This window comes from Hippocampus comes, unplaced genomic scaffold (assembly GCF_001891065.2).
Source record: "Hippocampus comes isolate QL1 unplaced genomic scaffold, H_comes_QL1_v1.1 scaffold62, whole genome shotgun sequence".
Lineage (NCBI taxonomy): Eukaryota > Metazoa > Chordata > Actinopteri > Syngnathiformes > Syngnathidae > Hippocampus > Hippocampus comes.
In genome coordinates, this window is record NW_017806062.1 from 1,789,244 (window position 1) to 1,810,237 (window position 20,994).

A 20,994-nucleotide genomic window follows, 5' to 3' on the forward strand; every position below is an offset into this window, starting at 1 on the left:
TCCCTCTCTCTCTCTCTCTCTCTCTCTCTCTCTCTCTCTCTCTCTCTCTCTCTCTCTCTCTCTTTCTCTCTCTCTCTCATCTCTGTTATTTAAATATATATTTTGCAGTTAGCGCTTCAAGATGTGCTTAGGGTACAGTACAGTATGTCTAAATGCTGTTCTGCACGGGGGATCCTTGGCTTCTATTTTTACTCGGCAATTTGGAGCAACTGGTCCCAATGAGAGGAGGATTAGTGGGAGCTCAGGTGTGTCTGTGTGGTTTACTGCCCTCTCTGTGAGCTACTAAGGCCCCTTACAGAGTTATTGTAGGGGGCCTCCCGGGGAGGTCAAGGGTGGCTAACCACTTACTGTCAATCATCCCATCATCAACTTTGTGCAAACATGCTCCTAATCCACTGTTCGTATGAATAATGCCTTCCTCCAATGTTTGTCTTTCCAAGTTTGACGGGCCAGGGATCTTGGCAGCCGGAATGATCTTACAGACCGGAATAGATGGGCTTAGAAACAAGGCAATAGCGGAGAGTAAAAGCGAACACGAACAGGTCAGGCTGCTGCCAAGACCAAGGGGTGTGCAGAAGAGAAAAGAACATTTTTTAAACGTTCCTTGTTTTTTTTTTTTTTTGCATCCATCATCTTTTATATCCTTACTGATTTTTTTAATTTGAAAGACCCTCTTGTAGTGTGTGGTACACTCAAGATGACCAACGCAGCATCACACGCATGTAACAAGATCTCCAGCTGTAATAGCTTGTACTACCAGGACTGACCTATGAGAGGCAGCAGAACCAGAAGATACAATGACAAAAGAGTAGTAGTAGTAGAGGAAGAGGTAGAAGAAGCTAGGCTAACTGTCAAGCATATGTGGTTGGTAACTAGATTGTGCTTACAAACTTTTTTGAGGAGACTTATACAATTAAGGCAACCAGCTCCTCTATTTGTTTCCGGCAACATCACAAGTTTCTCGTCACTTCTGAATTAGCGATCGTTCCATTTCACATCCAACTTGGTGTTGACTGCACAAATGCGATTTCGCAATCACAAATACTATAGCAGTGTTCAACTTTGACTTCCACTTTTCCAAGCAAATCAGAGAGGAAGCATCATTCTTAACGCACCCCACATCGAAAGATGATTTCTCAGGATGACCATGATAATCAGGCTTTGCTAACTTGAACCTATTATCCCGCTTAAATTAAAAAGAAACATTTTTTTTTAAAAGAAGAAAAAAAGAATAATAATTAAAAAAAAAGAAACAAACGACTATAAAATATCCACCTGCCTCACATACCTGTAATCTCGCTAACCCAATGTTGCCCAATACCGTATCTTGCAATTCACTTTAAGTAACCCAGCATAGAGAACATTGCAGATTTTTGGAGGTGGCTCAACATTGTGTTCACCTGAATGGTGTTTTTGTGTGGTCAACTCCGAGACCGCGGTAGTCACGGTCGTTTGTAAGTGTTTCTAAAAGCTGAAGGGGCTTTTGTATTTGTACAGATGTCAGCATCGTCTTCCCAAAGCGACATCCGCGGGTCGAACCGGTGATGGATGACGGCGAGCTGGGAAAGAGCGCCGTTGCCGCGCTGACATCCAACGCGTGCGTGCAGCTGACTTGTTTTAAGCAAGTGAGCAGAACAGAAAAGACCGGCAGCCAATGGAAGCCTTTGAAAGGCTGCGTTTTATGTGAGCAATGAATCCCGGGAATTCCTAATCGCCTCCTTTGTCCCTTTTTGAAAAACAAAGAAGGATCCAAAAATAACGGTCAACGTAAGCTTGATCTCATGCACTTGTTCATTAGTGGAGCCTCGATGTCTGCAAGGCTCCACATCCCGGAGAGACACGGGAGATACTGGAAACCGAGCTTCCTTGGGCGACACGTCGATGAGTCTCATCCAGTGCTTACGAAACCCGTGCCATCTGCGCGCCCAAGTGCCAGCTCGCCAAATCAAAGCAACATCCATTCGATTTTTCGTGATGCGCAACTGGTGTCAACATGCGAGAGCTGCATCCAATAAGCGTCCGACAGGGGCCCCGCACAAACGGGCCTTTCATGTGGTCGTCGCTTTAAGTGCTCTAATGTTCAGCGAGACACTGAGGCCTCGCCTGGGTGAAACGGAACAATACATCCAACCACATGAAGCTAAGTGCCCAGGATTACTTCTTTTGCAGTTTTTTTTTTCTTCATAGAATACAAATCTTCCACGTTCGTTGCAGCAAATGTAAAACACCAGCGGCGATGATCACATCCCTAAGAGACAACGCCTTCAAGAGACTTGCAGCTCTTGTTAAAACAAACAGTGGAACGTATAAACTGAAGTTCTAACATTTATAACGTTGTTAGAATTCCAATAATCTTGAGGAAATAAAACAACTCGGAAGTAGCAAATCTTGACCCGATTCTAACCTCGGCGAGGAGAGTGAAAGACTCAGTTAAGTGAAATCAGAGCTAACTATGTACTATGTCAACTATGTGGCACTCAATGGTGGAGACAGTGTTGTTCACCAATTCAGTTTTCCTGATTTGACTGGGGGGGGGGCTACTTATGTATTTTAATGTGTGTGTATCCGTGGAAATTGTCAGTTAGTCATTTCTACCACTGAAGCATGCAGTTAGCTAGCTAGCTATGCCTACACCCTAACGTTCATCTCGGATGCCACGATTAACAGAACACATCGGTGTCACTATTTCATATAATAATAAAAATAATCGCGCTTTGTTCATATATCTATGCCAGTGACTAATAGTGACAGACGGAACAAATAAATCTTTTATTACATGCCAGAAAGTTTATATTGACCTGATATCTAATTTTTGTTGTTGTTGACATTTTTGTTTGGTGGTGTGCCGTGAGATTGATCAAACTTCAAATATGTGCCCTGGGTCAATAAAGGTTGGGAGTCACTGTACTAGGTGTTAAATCTGAAATTTGTAGGCAGCAGCGTACAGTCACTCACAGGTTTTATTTAGGGTGGGGTGGAAGCGGAGTTTTTTTTTTTTTTTTTTTTTAATTGCTGAGAAGAACCACTGTTCGCACATGTTTAATTAAACACGATCAATTTATTTCAAGTTTAAAATGGCTCACGTCTGCATTGCCAAAATTTGATGTACGGTGGCCCCAAAGGGTCCTAAAAGCTCAATCATGGCCCTTATGGAAGATGCCTGTAGAGGGAGCCGTGGAACACAACGTACTTCAACACTGGTGAATGCAGGGCTCTGTCTTGAGCCCCTTAGCGCACATCTGTTTCTTCACAAGTGTACAAGACACATACATAGTTGTGTGCAGCCACAATAGAGCCCGAACCAGTCACATTCTCTCAAGACAGATGTGCATGCTGACAGGCCATCCCTCCATCCATCCATCAAGGGGAGGAAGGCCTTCCACTACCCGGGGCCTTGCAACTGAGCGCACAAAAGCAAAACAAACAATGTTCCTAGCAATGTGTCATCCTTGGCCTCGCAGCAGCTTCGTCCTTAAGAGGCCACGGCTCGCTTGAACAGATGGGGAAAAAGAAAGGATGAGCGTGGCTTCCACCAACGCGACATCCACAAAGCGCATCGAAAATGAATGTCAAATGTGCGATGCAATCCATAATTTCAGTTCAAAATTTACACGGTGGAAGGAATAGTTTTGGGAGAAGCGTGATGAAGTACATAAAATCTTGCAGTGCTGTGAACGCAGATGCCAGATATTTGCTGAGACACATAAACGGGCCTTTGTCTAAATCGCGCCACCGGCCACTATGAAGACCCAAGTCTGATGGCAACACGACCGCGATGACAGTCATGCGATGCCGCCACACCGCAGGGACCGTAACGACTGAGAGTCAAATTTGCTTTTGTCCCTTCTTAATAGGCACATGAGACTTGGATTTCAAGAAAATACAGGGAGAAACATTCCAAAAGTGATCCAAACTTCAGGCAATAGACTACGGCACTCCTAGCGAAGGCGCTTGTGCAAAGCCAGGGAAAGTCCAGCCAAAGCGTTGTGCTGGAACTCAGCATTTAAAAAAAAAAAAAAAAAGCTCAATTCGGCGCAGGCTTGAGAGAGTTCTACCCGTACCAAATTGAATTTACTTGGTTTTTGCGTTGGAGCGGTGCGACAGCCGTAAAGCTTCGAAAAGGACCACTGACCTACAGGAAATTTCTCTCCAGGCACCAATTCGCAAACCCGCTCCATAACGATAGGCTGAAAAAAACTACAACTTCCACGGGAAACTGTAACTAAAATCTGGCCCGCGACAAAAATGAGTTTGACACCCTTGGCCTAAGCTGTCAGATGCCGATGGTCTTATTTCAGTCTGAATGATACCTGGAATGAAATGAAAAAAGAAATCGACGGTGCCTTTAAGGGCATTCTGTAAAAAAATAATTCCAATTCTCAATGTACAATTGACGATGATTCCAAAACTGCTCGATACCATCATTTTTTTTTCAGCAAATAGCAATTGGGGATGGAGAAATGCCAATACTGTAGTTAAACAGTAAAACTGGAATATGGAGGATGACCACTTTGTTTATTTCCATCAGAAATTTCAAAATGAGAACAATTGCGAAGTCACGGCCATACCTGATTGTGTCCCACTTTGGAGACGCGCCCGTTAATGCACCCGACCCGCACAAGCCAACGCCAAGGCATACAAAATGTGTCGCTCACCCACATAAAGTCCGTTCTCCACGCGCTTGATGACGTCAAAGGCGTTGTCCACGTTGCCCTCGAGGATGGTGAACTTGACGTCGTAGCTGCCCAAGCGGTACGAGCCGTAAGCCGGCACAGTGGTTCTTAGGAAAACGATCTCTGTGGCCAGGAAAAAAAAAAAAAAAAAAAAAGCATTTGGGATGATGACCGAAAGGTCACAAGAAGGTTCGAAAGGCCACCAGCACGTCCCCTCACGTACTTTATGAGCAATGACAAGTCTCCCTCTCATGTTAACAGACTCATAAAGTGCGAGCCAATGGCTGGCTCACATGGGATGCCAGTGGAGCGCGCTTGGTTACTTATTTCAAGCCAAGATGGCATATTAACGCAATCGTGCATGCGTCAGCATTGTGGGGCAGCGACTTTGGAGCAAAGCGCTTCAATCATTGGCGGTCGAGGACACAATAAATCAATAAATCAATAATATTAGTCATGACAGCAGTTGACACAAGCTTTGAGTTGGGTTAGAATTTAAAAATCGCTGTGATGCCGCGCCATGTCATAAGCTAACGAAAACATGTTTTTCTTTGTCTCTTATTGGGGGGTGAGCCGTTGAGTTGCAGGGAAACATCTTGCACCAACTTGGAGAGAGCAATTTGTTTTCGCTTATTGTGATTGAGCCGTAATCAGGGTTAGAGTGGTTTGGGCATTTTTTCATGCTGGTGAGTTTTGATTTTGCTTTTTGGTTTTTGTTTTGAAATTCAGTTATTTGTAGTTATTTTTTTAGAGCACGTGTGTTAGTTTTTAATCTTTTTTTTTTTTCTTTTTGGGGGGAAAATGCTTCGTTCGCGTTCACTTTTTATTCATTTTAGTATTAGTTTCAGTTTTTTAGATTATTTGGAGTCTTTGTTGAGTGCAGGATTAAAATAAGGAGCATTGAGAAGGCGACTGTGTAATAAACTACAGTTCTCAAATGACCTTTCTTGTTCTTCTGCACGTGCATACAGCAAGACTAAAATACATTTTAAATGAGCCCCAAACAAACAACATTTTGCGATCATTATAGTTTCAAGTTAGTTTTATAACTGCAAGATATACATTCAGCTACTTTTTTTTTAATCATTTTGTTTTAATTTTTATTTCCCAAATGAAAATATTTTTTCAATTAAAGTTTTTTTTTTCATTAGTTTTTGTTAATAATAGAGTTCATGCGATGGGATAGTCTTTTATTTTGTTCTTTCCCCCATTTCATTCACGGCTAGTCAGTCTTCTGCCCACCGTACGCAGTAAAAAAAAAAAACAAACAAACCTGACTTGTATTTTTGAGCTTTACTCGAATGTTTTCACATTTTTAGCTCACCCATTTTTATTTCTTTTTAAACAGTGTAAAATCAGCTCATTTGAATCTACTCATGAAAACTAATTGCAGAACCCCACATGCCGCACGGCAGTTAAATCGCGTTCAGCCGTATCGCTCGGTGTGCTGCGAGCCTTCAATCCGAGGATTAAAAGTCGGAGCAGTTTGTACCTTCGGGCCTCGTAAACTCTCTGAAGGTGGGCAGAGAGATGAAGGTATGGGACACCGAGTGCGTGTCATCCAGGATGCAGGCAACGTCATTGGGCTGGCAGGACTTGATGCATCGTATGGGGTCGGAACGTTCGAGCCGTGACGATCTAGAGGACAAAACAAACATAAACAAAAGGCACACACGCACACACACACACACACATACATCTAAAGTCAAACCATTTGGAATTCAACCACAATTTGGCTCTAAAGTAACACAAAAAGCCAAACAAGGTACATGAGAGCTCAGTTCAGTGAGCATCTGAAGCGCTGGTCTCAAATTCAAGGCCCGCAGAACAGATCCACATCATCTTGTGTGGCCCTTTTTTTTTTGGACATATTTTTACACCTCTGGCAGTCAGCTATAATAGAATGTTAGTTATTTAACCATGTCAATTTATCTTAGTTTTGTATTTCCATCGTATCCCAAAATGCGTTCTGTTTGACATTAGTTCCTTTGTACAGACTTCCTCCCAATGAGTAAATTCTAATAAGGTTACTTGATACTGCATCAAATATGAAAAAAAAAACATTCAAATCTGGCTGATTACGAAGGAAAACAAAAAAGGCTCATGCAGGATATACACCCTTCAACTCGTAGACACACATGCGGCCGTCAATGTACTCGAGTGGGAGATGAATGATGACAGTCACGAAGAATGGTCCACAAGAATATTTGGAATCTTGGGGGCATCCCCAGATTCACATCCCTATAATCTCTCGGGGGAAAATTTATGGGCCAAGGGAGTGTTTCGAAAGCCTCCCAAATTGTGACAGACAACTCCCCGGCCGCTCTCCAAACGCAGCTCTCATCCTATTATTTAAAGGTTTGTTTATTGCACAACCTAATCAGTGACAGGTCGGATTGGGATGGAACACCCCAAAGCTAATGCCACCTGAAGTAGTGCTGGTGATATCTTTGTTGGGCAGGAAAACATACATATTGAAACGGAGCCAAAATGTTTTGATTTATCCTTTTTCATAGTCATTTGAAAAACATTTATTATGTTCATCGCGTAGTACTGCAGTTGCAGGCAATGTGTTGCCGATGTCACTGATATGTTACATAGAACAATCCTGTTCCGCCAAGCTAGTATCCGTTCAAAACGTGCCAATGCATACCGTTTCCACTCAGTGAATGACATGAACATTTTTACCACGTTTGAAGCGAGTTGTATGTATACACAATTGTCATACGAGGAAAATTACTGAGACTCTGAAGTGGAAAAAGGCGAGCCGCTGATGCTAATGCTAATGTTAGTCAGGGCATAAAGTGTGGTCTCAACTACATCTAATTTTATATTTCGCTGTTTAGTTTGTATGTATTTTGCTGTCTTGTTCCAAATATGATATCATGACATTCATCCTGGTGTGCTCTTAACATGGTGAACTAGCAGCTAGCTGCGTTAGCCCTCCATTCACTCGGACAAATTAAGGTGTTTGGTGTCAATTCCATTAACTCGACTGGGACTAGCGCCACTGAAATAGTCCGTTTTTGTATAGTAGGTAGAATGATACATAATATTGATATTGTCATGATTTGTGATTACGGTGGCAGCATGGTGGTCGAGAGCTTAGCATTTCTGCCTCACACGTGTGGTTTGGCGAGTTTGCACTTTCTCCCCGTGCTTGCGTGGCTTCTATCCATGTACCATAGCTTCCGTACATATTCGAAAATCATGCCGGTTAGGTTCGTAGAGCAATGGCCATTTTTTTTTTTGGTCAAACTCAAAAGTTTGAGACACTTTAAGGTGTTGGACCTTGTGTGTAACACTGCATGTTGGCTTATGAAAACAACCAATAGGTGCAGTTGAAGTTCTACATGAGTTATGGTCCGTGAAAGTGTAATTCTCCTTAGGGAACCTATGGCTTGTTAGTTTAGGCCAATTCAGGTTGGTCTGGACTGGGTCGGGCTGCTTTTTCATGGCGAATTTGACGTAAAAGCCCCCGGACAAGACAGCCAGCCACCAGCGGGCAGGGGCTTGTAATTAGCAATTAGCGGCCGCTTCCAAGTTTCGCTCTAGCCCGGGCCAAACCCACAAAATGTTCTCCTGTTTTTTACACCAGCACGGCCTGAGCTACAGCGAGACCCGAGCGGGACTCTCTGGAGGATGGGGTGGAAGCTCTTTTGAGGTGGCAAGATGACTTGATGAGAAGAAAGTGAAGGATGAACCGCCCTTTTACGTACGCACGGTCAAAGCCGGGCTAGCGGGCTCAATACAGCGTCTTTTTCACGACTTTACATCTGTTTGTCCGCATGCGGATGCTCACATGCTTTTGTATGAGTGAGCCTGTGTTCCCGCTTTTTACGTGGAAACTCCCCCAATACTTGCAGACCAGAAAGAAAAACAAGACTTTCTTGGATGAAACCGCTCTGGTCAAGCCTCGGGCCTTTTTTTTTATTATTTTTGGTAATTATTATTTATAGCTGGTAAGTTGATAACGTCCCAACACAAACACGGCGGGGCATCATTCATTTGGAGCACGACGATGTTGCTGGACCGCAAATTGTCCAGATCCCAGAGTCCTATAACTCAAAAGTCAAAGCGGAAGCCATAAAAAAAAAAAAAAAATGTCCAGTGCACCACTAGGTTCTTATTTTAAGGATATCCCCCGCTCCTGTTCGGAAACAAGGACATGATGCGTGACAGCATCTGAATTTACACTTTTTGTAAGCCACGCTAACTGTAGATGACAAGCTACTTTGAAGGCCAGCGCCTTCAAGCTTGTAAATTGTCGTGTGTGACTTTAGCAGACGCTTTTTAGACATCAAAACATTCAAAGCTCACTCAGGCTCATTTCGGCCATAGTTTGAGGATTAATGCTGGATTAATGCAAAACTTGACTGACGAGGCTGACGCTCTGCTTATTATTTGGGGTTTTTTTTTGTCTTGATTTGTGAGCAAACAAATGAATTTAGAGCACAAGATGGTGGCCGCAAACATCACACCAAGCAGCATTTTGGCATATGGTGAACAATTCTTCAAAAAAAGAAGCTTCAAGTTGTTCACTGCCACTTCCAGTTTAATTTTTCTGTGAAGCTAAATGAAAAGATAATGTCATGCTGTGTCTTCAATTAAACAAAACAAGTTTGTTTTATAAAAGCCCACTAGCTTAATGCTAACGCACAAGGCAAAACGCATGGTGGCGGACTAATAAACTAGCAATGTAGTTATAACCCTTTCAGCAGTGGAATACAAACAATACTCACAGGCATCTGTACTTTTGTCATGGTAGTATGAGATGATGATCTTAAGACATGTTTTGGTGGATTTCTATTTTTTATTTTATTTATTTTTTCGATATTTGAGGACAGACTGATGATGTATACTATTGTGTTAGCTCATCCCACTAGCCGCTAGCTACCGTCCATTGTACTTGTCATTTTTGATCACAAGGTAGTTTTTGGATGAATATTTTTAAGCTATTGATTAAATGTTAAACTTGTGGGGCTGTTAAAAATGTGTCATGTGTATTACCAACACTCAATTGGCAGCTTAGCGAGTTGTTTTGTTTTCAGAACGTTCACTTTTGCTTACATGCTTGAAGAACAGATTTTTATTTTTTGACATGATGAGCGATGATGTCTTGTCATTTTACCTCGTCGGTACACTTAGCTGTGTTGAATTTAATCCGATGTCACCACAAAGCACTTGTGCACTTTCACTCAACAGGGCCAACCGCTTTTAGGATTTTACCCTGACCTAGTGCGCCACCTAGCTGCTACTTTGGTGCCCTGCTTCCAGCGACATGATGCATTCAAGTGGTTGATTTTAAAAGGACGCCACCATGTGGATCGACGACATCTTGCGGCAAGTGGTGAGTTATCGTCACTCGATTAAAAACCAAAGTACTGTATGCCCTCAAAACACTTGGACACTCTGTTAAGTAAACGATCCAATGAGGTGCACTGCAAGAGCTGTTTTGTATCTAAATTTGCCTTTACAAAGAAAATAATGCTCAGTTTTCATTGATACTTTGGTGATGAAACTGAACAATTTCAAATAAAAAATTAAAGGGGAGAAAAAGTCATACCCTAAGGGAACAGTTGTTCGATAATGGGGGAATAGTTGTTCGATAATGGGAGTATCAGTAGGTTTTTTTCTGCTTTTATTAGGAATTTACCCACTCCCTAAAAATAAGTTTAAAAAAATCCTCAAAACTGCAATTTTCTCTCATCATGTTTTGACTTTGTTCTCGTAAAATTACAACTCGATTTTCATACAATGCTTTATTTTGTTAAAAGCAAGCAGTTCATTCTTGGAAAATTGTAAATTTTTTCTCTTTATCGAAAGACGTTGTTCCCCAAAACTTCTGACTTAGAAAATGTAAACTTTTGATTGTCTTTTTACAACTCTGCCCTTAAAATGAAGACTTCATCCTCGTAAAATGACAACTTCATTCTGGTAAGTGTGCCAACTTCCCGCAAAATATCATTAATTTATTCTCATAACATTTCAGCTTTATTCTTTCAACGTTTTTTTTTTTTTTTCTCAGAAAACTGGCTTTATTCTTGTAAGATTAAAAACTTTTTTTCTGGCAAACTACAACCATTTCTTAAAATTGAGACTTTTTTTTTTTTTTTTTTTTTGGTTTTGTTTTTAAATATCATAACCCCATTCTGTCTGTCATATTCCGGCTTTATACTAGTTCTCGTCCAAGTGATATCGTATTCATATTCTAGGAACATGACTTAATTCTCCGACTACTGGGCATTAACGATGAGACGTCACAAGCGAGCCGCGGTTCTCATTCGAGCTGCGGGTCGTAAACGACGCGGGGCTCGTCCTCGGTGACGAACACCAGCACTTTGGCCAGGTACGTGCTGAGCGTGCCGTAGCGACGCAGTCCCAGCTCCACGGACAGCTCAAAGTCCCGCGGGCTGTCGAAGAGCCGCGCCACGGACATGACGCCGCCGCCGGCGACTTGCTCCGCCTTGAAGAAGCCGCCCTCGTTACCCGAGGTGATGGCGATGCCGATGTCGTCGCCCGGCACCATGTGGGAGGGGCCCATGCGGAAGATGTTGGTGAAGACAGGGATGTTGGTGGGGAAGGTGAGGTGGTAGTAGGTTATTCTCAGCGGCATGGCCAGGCACTCGACAGACTCATTGCAAAGCAAGCGTTCACATCGACTGCGAAGAGAGAAAGAAAGAGACAGGTGGGATAGTGTTGGTGGGGGGGGGGGGGTTCACAGGGAAGGATCGAACAAAACAAGCAGAGAGAAAGAGAGAGACCATGTGAATTCAATGTGCCGTGCATGGCATGCAGTGAGGGGCAGCCTCGCGCCACAGAGGGGCTCAAGGTGGGCTCATGCAGGCTTCTTATGGGGAAAACAGGCTCAACTAGAAAATTTTAGGAAGCTCTTAATTTGTGTCAATTTTCATTGAGCTTCCTAAGACATGCTGCTTGCCTTGAAGCTCACTGCACTTTTTTAAAAATAATTTTAAAACAAAGATGTCTATTGATAAAAAGGGGAAAAAAACTTCAACATGCTGAAAGCTGTTTAATGAACATGCTTAAAGGCACTTCAATTATATGATTCCAAATTTGGGCTTTTTTTTTTTTTTACTGTAAACGAACGTCGACTTCTAATCAGTTGTCAAACGGCATAGCTGACACACATGCCCCGCCTCCCGCCATGGGATTAATACACACATATATATATATATATATATACATATATATATATATATACATTTTTTTTTTTTATCTTTTTTGAAGGCCAGCCAGTGAGGAATATACACGTAAAATCACATGTTTAGCTCGCTTCTTACAAACGGGAGACAAGGAGCCACACCGGACCCATTTTGCTGAGTAAAATGCGTCGTTTTCAGTGCGCCATTTCCGGCACGTCATTTTCGTCACCGGTCGACACGAAATATAAAACAGCAAAATTTTAGAAGGGCTAATACACTTAATCACCAGTGCGTCATCTCGTCGAGTAGTGAGTGGCTTTGGTGACTTTTTCCTCAACAACAACAAAAAAGTTACCCACTGCAGCTTTCAACCCCATTCATGTACATCAAATGCCAAACGTCATCAGTTCAACCTTAAAGTGATAAAATGCCCTATAAGAATGAATTTCCAAATTTTTACACTTACGTTTCCCCGACCTTGCGGTAGTTGTTCGGACAATCAAAGGACAGGCAACGGAATCCACCCTGCACATTGAAGCAACTCTGGTTCTCTGCGCACGTGTGCGTCCCTGCCACACATTCATCAATGTCTAGAAGGAGAAAACAAAAAAAGAAATATTAAAATATGAATGCGTAGTGCCCATGAACTCGTTGGCATGGTCCTCCGGGAACATGAAGGTGTGATACTCAGTGTTGATTTGAATTGACCTTGGCAGCTGCGTCCGTTGGGTGCTAAGGTGTAGCCGCTAACGGGGCAGGAACAATGGAAGCTTCCGGGTGTGTTGTGGCAACGGTAGGAGCAGATGTGCCCCCCAGTAGGCAGGGCACATTCGTCTATGTCTACGAGTAAACAAAACAAAAAAAAAAAACAAGAGTGAATCTTTGGAATGTTTCAAATGCTGTGAGACGGCATGTGTTGCTTTGCGCAGATATGTTTTTTTACCTTCGCACGTCACGCCGTCCGTGTCGCTGAGCTGGTAACCGCGGCGACAGTAGCACTGGTACGAGCCGTACACGTTGGCGCATTCTTGGCTGCACGGGTTACTCTCGCACTCGTTTAAATCTACACAAACAAAGATGCCGATGTTAGGAATACATTCATATTGAGGTGTGTGGAGAAAATGCAAAATGGCCTTCGTGTGGTGACCCTTTGTATTCATTCATATCGAATCAATATGACAATTGGTAACCCGATCAACGCATAGAACAACAGTTTAAAAATATCGACAGAATGATGAAAATAATGGGGGATGAACAAGAATGTATAGACTATCATATTAAATTGGGGAGTATGCAGTTAAAAAAAATACTTTTTGTCATGCATGGTAAAACTGTGTGTATGACCTGACAGTAGAATATTATTAAAATGATCTTTTGAAGGATCATCCTTCTCTGGACCCAATTTATACCTCAAATTATTTTTTTGGTAATTATTTTTTGTAAACTCCGTGCCTTGTCAAGAAATAGCCTATCAAAGGCTGTCGAGACAGAGACATTCTTTTGCAACTTTGTGATATATTCCAGAAAAACTGTTTTCATTTCACATTTACAATCCAAACTTGTATTTCCATAACACATTACAAAATGTTTTATGTGTTATCACAATTTCGTCTCAAGTCTTAAAGGTACCTCAGCTTGAATAACATAAAGAAATAATGCCTAGCCTGGTCCGCTCATTAGCATAGCCATGATAACCGAGGATCAATAAATAGCTCCGATTACCATCACAGTTCCTGTTATCCCTGGACAGCTTGAAGCCAGTGGTGCAGCTGCACTTGTAGGACCCTGGCGTGTTGTCACACTTGTGTGCACAGAGGCGTCCGGGAAAGTGCCTGCATTCGTTCAGATCTACAACAGAACACGTGTACAGGATAGCGGTCATGTGCGCCATTGGCTGACGTCGTCCTGCCCCCCGTCTTCTCTTCCAGCATTACCTTCACACAGGCGACTGATGCTGTTGAAGTTGTAGCCGTTGTCGCACTGGCAGTGGTAGGAACCCATTGTGTTGATGCAGCCGTGACCCGCGCACACCGGTTCGGGACCTTTGCACTCATCAATGTCTTAGATCGAGAAAACGACATGTCAGAGCATCCTAGGGTGAGGCAATATAACCTTGAAAGAAAATCTCAGATTTTTATGGGAGGGGGTTTTCTGCCTTATAGAAAAAGCAAATGACACTGACATTCAAAACAAGATTTGCTCCTCAAAGTGCACATCAGTTGGACACCCTTTGAACTTCAGAAGCAGCTAAAATATCGCCTGGCAAATGACGCCCAACTCAATGTAAGCATGGACCTGCCAATGTCAAGTAAACATTTTTGACCGGCAAATATGTTGGAATATATTTGCAAATACGTTTGAACATACTTGTTGGCTGAACGCTGAAAAAAAAAACCCTCAGTATTAAGTGATATGGAGAAAAAATAAAATGCCAAACAGAGATTATTGATATAATGCAGCCTAAATGGTAAATAATATATTTTTTAAATTATCTTATTTTATATATTTATTTATATATATAGAAATTTTATTTTATTTTTTTAACTTGCACATGCACGAGTCAATATCACATGGCATTCTGGAGAAAAATGTGGGAGCAGATTTTAGCATGCTGCTTACGAATTTCAAAGGATCTCCACACCAAAGTGCAGTAAGAGGAGCAAAACTTCAGAAGGGGGAAAACAAAGACTGATTTCAAACAAGAAATCTGAGATTTTACATTCAAACGTATTTGCAAATATGTTTGAACATACTCGTCAAAAATGTTTACTCCCCATGGCAGTTCCACGCTTGTGGACAACTCTAGGACATTGTTAATTACAGACAGCGCAGTAAGGCTCATACCAACGCAGCGTGTGCCGTCGTCATTGAGGTGGTAGCCCCTTCCGCAGTTGACGGAGTTCCTCTGGCACGTATACGAGCCCACTGTGTTGATGCACAGCTGCCCCCTTTGGCACGGGCCCGTCTGGCTCACACATTCATTGATATCTGCCAAGTAGACACACGCATGACACGGCTGTCAGGAAAATTAGTACAAGCCTAGAATTAAAGTACTGTTTTGTGTATGGGAAATAAAATCCCAGTGTTATATAATAGTCCCCCCCCCCAAAAAAAAAAGTTACGGTCATTATGGATTAACTATGATCACACCGGGAATCACAATCCCATCCAAATGGGTTGCTCAACTGTCTCGTGATTAGTATTTGCGTCATTCAGTTGAATTTAACACTCACCAATGCAGTTTCCCAGTGCATCCTGAATAAAACCGGCACCGCATTTGACCTTGGGGAGACAACGGAATGACCCCTGGGTGTTTTGGCATTCAAGCTCTCGGCCGCAGTTATGGATGTTGGTCTCGCACTCGTCAATGTCTGAAGAGATAAATGTTTAGTACAAACGACCACACGCGCCAAAAAATAAATAAAATAAAATAACCCCGTGTGCATGACGGACCTTTGCAGTTGTTGGCGTCCGTCAGTTCGTAGCCGGTTCCGCAGCTGACCTCTCGCTGGCAGCGGAACGAACCCTCGGTGTTGATGCAGCGCTCGCCCAATCGGCAGTTGCTGGCGCCCAGCAAACACTCGTTGATGTCTGTGCGATTACAGGAGAAGGAACTTGAAAAAGACAAAAAACTCCCATCGCAAAAGGATAACATGCAAACTAAAATAAAATTTGTTTTTTTTTTTTAGCAGTGCGGTAATTGCAAATTCGTCGACATATCACATTTTTCGGTGAACCTTTATTAACCTATTTGCTGAAAACTCACCTATTTGCTGTTTTTGTGCTTACAATAAAGCCATGCCTGATATTAAAAATAAATCAATAAAAAAAAAAAAACATCTTGCTTTGGCGCCACTGCTGGCATCTTGACACTTATGTTGAGCTGAGTGGAGGAGCTTCACTTGTTTTGTTGTTGCGATGATGCCTTTGCTGATTTCACCATGATAAATAAAGGAAATGATGATGAGTCAGGCCATCGCTTCGTCTAATATACTAAAGTGCTTTGCTGCCATCTTGTGGCATGCATAGGCAATTACAAAACAGTGACTTGCAGATATTCGCGACAGGCAGGGCTCAGTCCCTGTGCCCCTGCTAAAAGCAAGAGTTCACTGTCATCAAATATCTTCAGACGATCTTCAGAAGTGAGACCCAGTACTTTTATCCATCAAGTTTCTTACCCTCACAGTTCATTCCATCCGGCTTCAGTTTGTAGCCTTTGAAGCAACCGCAGGTATCATTACTCACACAATTATGAGCGCATTTACCTGGGAAAAAAAAATATTGAAAACATATTTGGTGATAGTCCATCAGTCTATCCAGTTATTTTTTTTAAAAATGGTTTTACCGCACCATTACACTCATCACTTAATACTGAGTTGTCTCCGGTGTCCGGTGTTCCGTCTTTGTTCGGCACTGCAAGAGATGAAGCGTTTTTAGTGAGTACCTTTTTGGAAGCCACTTTCCCAGCTGCAAAAATCTAAACGAACAAGTTGAACTGTTGCGGCTGGATGAAGTGTTTTAGATCAGCTTTGCAATGTGCATTGCTGTAAAAATAATCACCTTATGGCCAACAAGCACTGAAAAAATAAGATGGGACCCAAATGTGATCATTTTTATTGAAAGCTAACTTCTTCAATGAGAACCCTAAAAAATAGAAGACATCCTTTTCATTGGACCACAACCCAAAAAATGTGCCTCATAATACTGGAATGTACATTGAGTTTTTTTGTTTGTTTTTTTAACTGTTTGAGGAACCCACAGCAGTCCTACTACGGAACGTCTCCCAACTGCAAAAATGGAATCACATCGAGACATAATTCATGTCAACACTACTCCACTATTACTTTTTGTTGGGCTGCAATTCATATCAATGCTTAAGATGTGAAATTAACCATATCAACAATAGCATGTACTTTGCCATATTCTTGAGAAGAATTTAGAATAACCATTCCCAAACAAGATGGGAGCTCCTGCATCAAGTACCTCACAGCAATGACCCTTTTCAGCCACTAGAGGGAAGTGTAGGACCACAACTCCTATCCATCAATACCAATCTTCGATCTGCAACATTCTTTGTTACTTCCCACCACCGAATGACATGCTTTTTCATTGTACCCACGTTCGGTCTGCCCCGCGGGCGCCGTCTGATTGTCTGGCACTCCGTCCACACAGCAGGCACGATACACCAGGCCGCACTGGTAGCCTAAAGACAGGCTGTGGTCGCAAGGAAGACCCTGCTCCTGGCCCGTCTTCCCCAGGAGGCAGCAGTCGCAGCACATCTGACACACACACACACACACACACAAGCGCACACATGCATGTTCAAGACCGATAGACTCCAGACATTGGAGGGGGGAAAAAAGCATCTTCTTTAGCGAACGGGGAAACTGCTTCCCATTTTATTTGTGTTTTGTCAGACAGGCAGCCGTCCATCAATCACACGAGAGGAACATAAACAGACTGGCGGACAGTCAAAGGTTATTGAATTGAGATGAGTTGAGATCATTCGTTCTGGTGGAAGCTCAACACATGAGTCAGTAGCAGTCTGGTCATTAAGCCTTGGGTGTATTTTATTAATTTTTTTATATATAGTGCCGTGGTGACCCACATTGTCTGCATTCAGATCCAGTGCTTCAGAGGGGACTTTAGGAACCGAATCCCCCAATAGCACCACTTTCACATATGCGTTGGGTTATTGCAATTTGGGCAGCAGATTGTGTTGGACTCTGGAGATTCTACCGTAGGGCACCTCATTACAAAATAATTGGAGTAGCGTAAAAAAAAAAAATGTTGAGGTTTCTTTGATGCTCACTGAATAAGTCTCTGCGATATACGAATGTCATGTGTGACGGCAGGTCAGGCATTTCCCCTCCGTATGCCATTGTGTCTTTCATATTGGCGCTCACTTGGAAACTAAAATTGCACAGACCTTGGTGGTCTTGGTCTCGCAGGTGTTGGAGAACAAGGAATCACATGCTCCTTGCTCTTTGGCCACAGTAATGCCGGTGGTGCACATGTTGTCTTCGAGCACTGCAACGCAGCATTGCTCTTGCACCGTCCTGTCGGAATAGAGACAGCGTCGTATCAATGAAAAAAAATTTAATCTGCTCACTCCAAAAGTCATCAACATAAACATGTTTTTTTTTTTTTTTTTGCTTTAAATCCTTCCCTAAATCCATCTCCGCAAGTCCTTACTCATCCGTCTTATGAACAGCAAACGCAAGCAAAACCACTTCCACACAAACATTGTTTGTTCCTGCGAGTCATTGGACGGGGTGACTAACAGTTTCCAACACATAAAAGATTGGCGTCAGTCACATCACTTGAGTGAAAGCGGTACCATGATTGGAGAAACTTTCCATGGAATTGAACAGAAATATATGGGGAAATTGTACAGTAATTGTAGTGGTGGCTGATGGGTAAAATACATCGAAACTTTCCAGTGGGTGGCACTTAATGGAAGTTGACCACCTTTTTTGCAGCCGGCTAGTGTCACTGTTAGCATATTTTCAAACAGTTTTTTGATACTCTATAATCATATATAGTGGTACCTCTACTTACGAAATTAATTTCTTAACTCGAAAATGTTGTAAGCAGAGACACGTTTTCCATGTAAATGCCCTAATCCGTTCCAAGAACCCCCCAAATTCAGACATAAATGTTTTATATAGCATAAAAATGCATCAAAATATGTCACAAATACATCTCACAATGAGATTATTGCACAACAAATAAGAGTTGTGCACAATGTAAAAAACTAATAATAAAAATGATGGTCATTTAACTTTGAACTGCGTCCTCATCGTGTTTTGCCGTCTTTAGTCCATTCACTCTCAGGAGTGGTTTTTGCCTGGCGTTTTGTCAAGAACTAATCCAAGGACGTTTGCTTTTGTCGGCTTGTAACAATCCTTCGAAAATATCCACGGCAAAAATCAGCATAGTGAGCGATCGGTATCTTGAAATTTCTTTCGTAGAAAGAGGCAATATTTTTCTGTTGAGGCGTTTCATAACTTGAAAATTTCGCATGAAGAGACGTTCATAAGTAGAGGTACCACTGTACGCATTTACTACAATATAGGGATCGACAGCGCTTCATTAAATAGTCAATCAGGGGTTGGATAAGCTCCCTTATGCACCTTTTCCTGCATGATGACTGTAAAGGACTGGAAATAACAAAAAAATCACCCACATGCTAATTGTATCAGCTGCCTTCATTTTCGTCTCAGAAGCTAAGAGGAAGACCAAAGAGGAGATTTACGGATGTGGTGAGGGAAGACGTAGTAAAACGATGCGCTGCCGTGACCCCCTGAATAGGGTTAAGTCAAAATGGAAAGAAGCAAGAGTGCTTTGAACTTCACGGAAACAGTTTGTCTTCCAACGAGTTCCATGCAAACATGAGTTTGGGGAGGTGTGGTGCGGAGGAATGTCCTGTAAATATCTTGGGCAGGTGTGCCATTAATTTTGTCTAAATACCGCCAGTGTCAAAATTCTTTCTTTCTCCCTCAACAAACTATCAGATTGTCTCCGTGTGATCGTTGACCTGCGCTTGTGCATCTCTGTGGGCTTTTACAAGAAAAGGAGCTGAACCGCCCCCACGCCCGTCTCCTCCCTTGACGTGTTCTTACCAGAAGCCCCCCCCCCCCCACTCCCTCACATGTGCAGCCTTTTTCGGGCACAACAATGTGTCCTCACCCTTTCTTCACCTCTGAGTTCCTGTTACTCCATCGTCTGTCCACGTTGGGTTTCACCTCCAAGGTATTTCCTGAAGCTGTAATCACCCCCCTCCTCCCCGCCCCCTTCATCCTTCTCTCCTATTATAGTGCCTCAAAAGCGACCTCTGCTCCTTTCATCCTGTGCTATAATTTGGACAAATTTTCAGATCGCTTAAGGTGGCGAGTCCTCCTCGGATTACGAGCAGGCGCGTGATTAACTCATCACGATTAGCCTGCAGGGAGGAAGCAATGTGGCTGCAGCTTTATGAAAAGAAAGGCAAAGCACTTTGATTTTGAAAGCCAGCAGATGCGTCTCCCAGGATAAAATAAGACGGGGAAGGAGGAGCAGTGGAGCTCAGTTTTACCTGCACGTCGGAGACTCGGAGATGAGCGGCAGGGTGGAACAGGCTTGGTTATCGTTGCCGCGGTTTTGGCCGTCTTTGCAGCAGTCCTCTATCGAGATCTGCGGCACTCCTGCACACGAGAACAGACAGACTTTTTTTTTTTTTTTTGTATTGATGGTCTGCTGTTCAGCCATTTTCAGGCTCAACAGACAGCTGGAGCCTATCTCGGCTTACGGAGCTCGAAAGGCGAGGTGCGACCTATGAACTGCTTTGTCGTTTGTCAGTGTGAGTTGGATTAGGCCTAGTTTAGCTCACATTGTAGTCGTCACTCTGTTTTTGATTGTTGTGCAGGACTCCTTGTGGCATTTTGGCTCCGATCACGGCCAAATCTAAAAATCCGCTATGCTGCATCTACGTGCACGTGTCTGCGAAAATACCAACGCAAAGTCTAACCTGCCCCCACATGGATTTAGACTGCATCTAGACTTTCGTTGGGCACAAAAATGGAGTCTGATATCTTTTTGTCAGCTTTTAGGCCACTGTCAGGTCCCTTATATCCATGCGACGACGAAGATAAAACAATACCTTAAAACATTGACTGTAAAGTGAGTTTTATGAAGAGACCAGTATGAGTCTTGAACAAATGAATTCACTTCATTTTATGTCCTATGGAGATTTATTAGATTTTTTTTTTTTTTTTGCAATTGGAACACATTCCCCACTTGACATTTTACAATAAGCAGCCAGTTAATCAATCATCTTCCTTGGGGAGCCTTAAGGAAGGGCAAGTGTTGGAAGAAAATTGCACCAGGATGGGTTATTTTATTTTATTTTGTTTCTGAGCTGCTATGGTCATCCCACACTTTGGTCGACAATCATCCATCGCGATCGTTCTCATGCCGGCGGTTTGCATAATTGCGTAAGTGTGTCGAGCTGCTCTGCCAAAAGCTATTCCGCATTTTGGCAGACTGACTCGACATACTCCTCCTGTCTGCTGCTTTTAACACTGACCAGTGCACCAAATTGCAAAACAATAAGCCCCCCTCCACCACTCCCCCCTCCTCAAGAGAGCCCCCAAAAAAATGTGTTGCTCTCTAAT

At 42.7% G+C, this 20,994-nt stretch overlaps 1 protein-coding gene across 2 annotated transcripts in view; it reads right to left on the reverse strand.

Annotated features, from left to right (window-relative positions):
- Positions 1-20,994, reverse strand: part of fbln1 (fibulin 1) — a 54,010-nt gene that overhangs the window by 27,989 nt on the left and 5,027 nt on the right. The window contains exons 2-16 of one of the 2 annotated variants that reach the window (XM_019893384.1): positions 19,917-20,025; positions 17,769-17,898; positions 16,959-17,118; positions 16,190-16,252; positions 16,018-16,104; positions 15,293-15,430; positions 15,073-15,210; positions 14,684-14,827; positions 13,774-13,899; positions 13,562-13,687; positions 12,783-12,902; positions 12,548-12,679; positions 12,306-12,429; positions 6,166-6,311; positions 4,656-4,796 (exon numbers count right to left, since the gene is read on the reverse strand). In XM_019893384.1, coding sequence (XP_019748943.1) covers positions 4,656-4,796; positions 6,166-6,311; positions 12,306-12,429; positions 12,548-12,679; positions 12,783-12,902; positions 13,562-13,687; positions 13,774-13,899; positions 14,684-14,827; positions 15,073-15,210; positions 15,293-15,430; positions 16,018-16,104; positions 16,190-16,252; positions 16,959-17,118; positions 17,769-17,898; positions 19,917-20,025 — 1,884 coding nt within the window. Of the gene's footprint in view, positions 1-4,655; positions 4,797-6,165; positions 6,312-9,772; positions 11,336-12,305; positions 12,430-12,547; positions 12,680-12,782; positions 12,903-13,561; positions 13,688-13,773; positions 13,900-14,683; positions 14,828-15,072; positions 15,211-15,292; positions 15,431-16,017; positions 16,105-16,189; positions 16,253-16,958; positions 17,119-17,768; positions 17,899-19,916; positions 20,026-20,994 lie in introns of those variants that run through there. The other variant, XM_019893385.1, reaches the window with a different exon arrangement.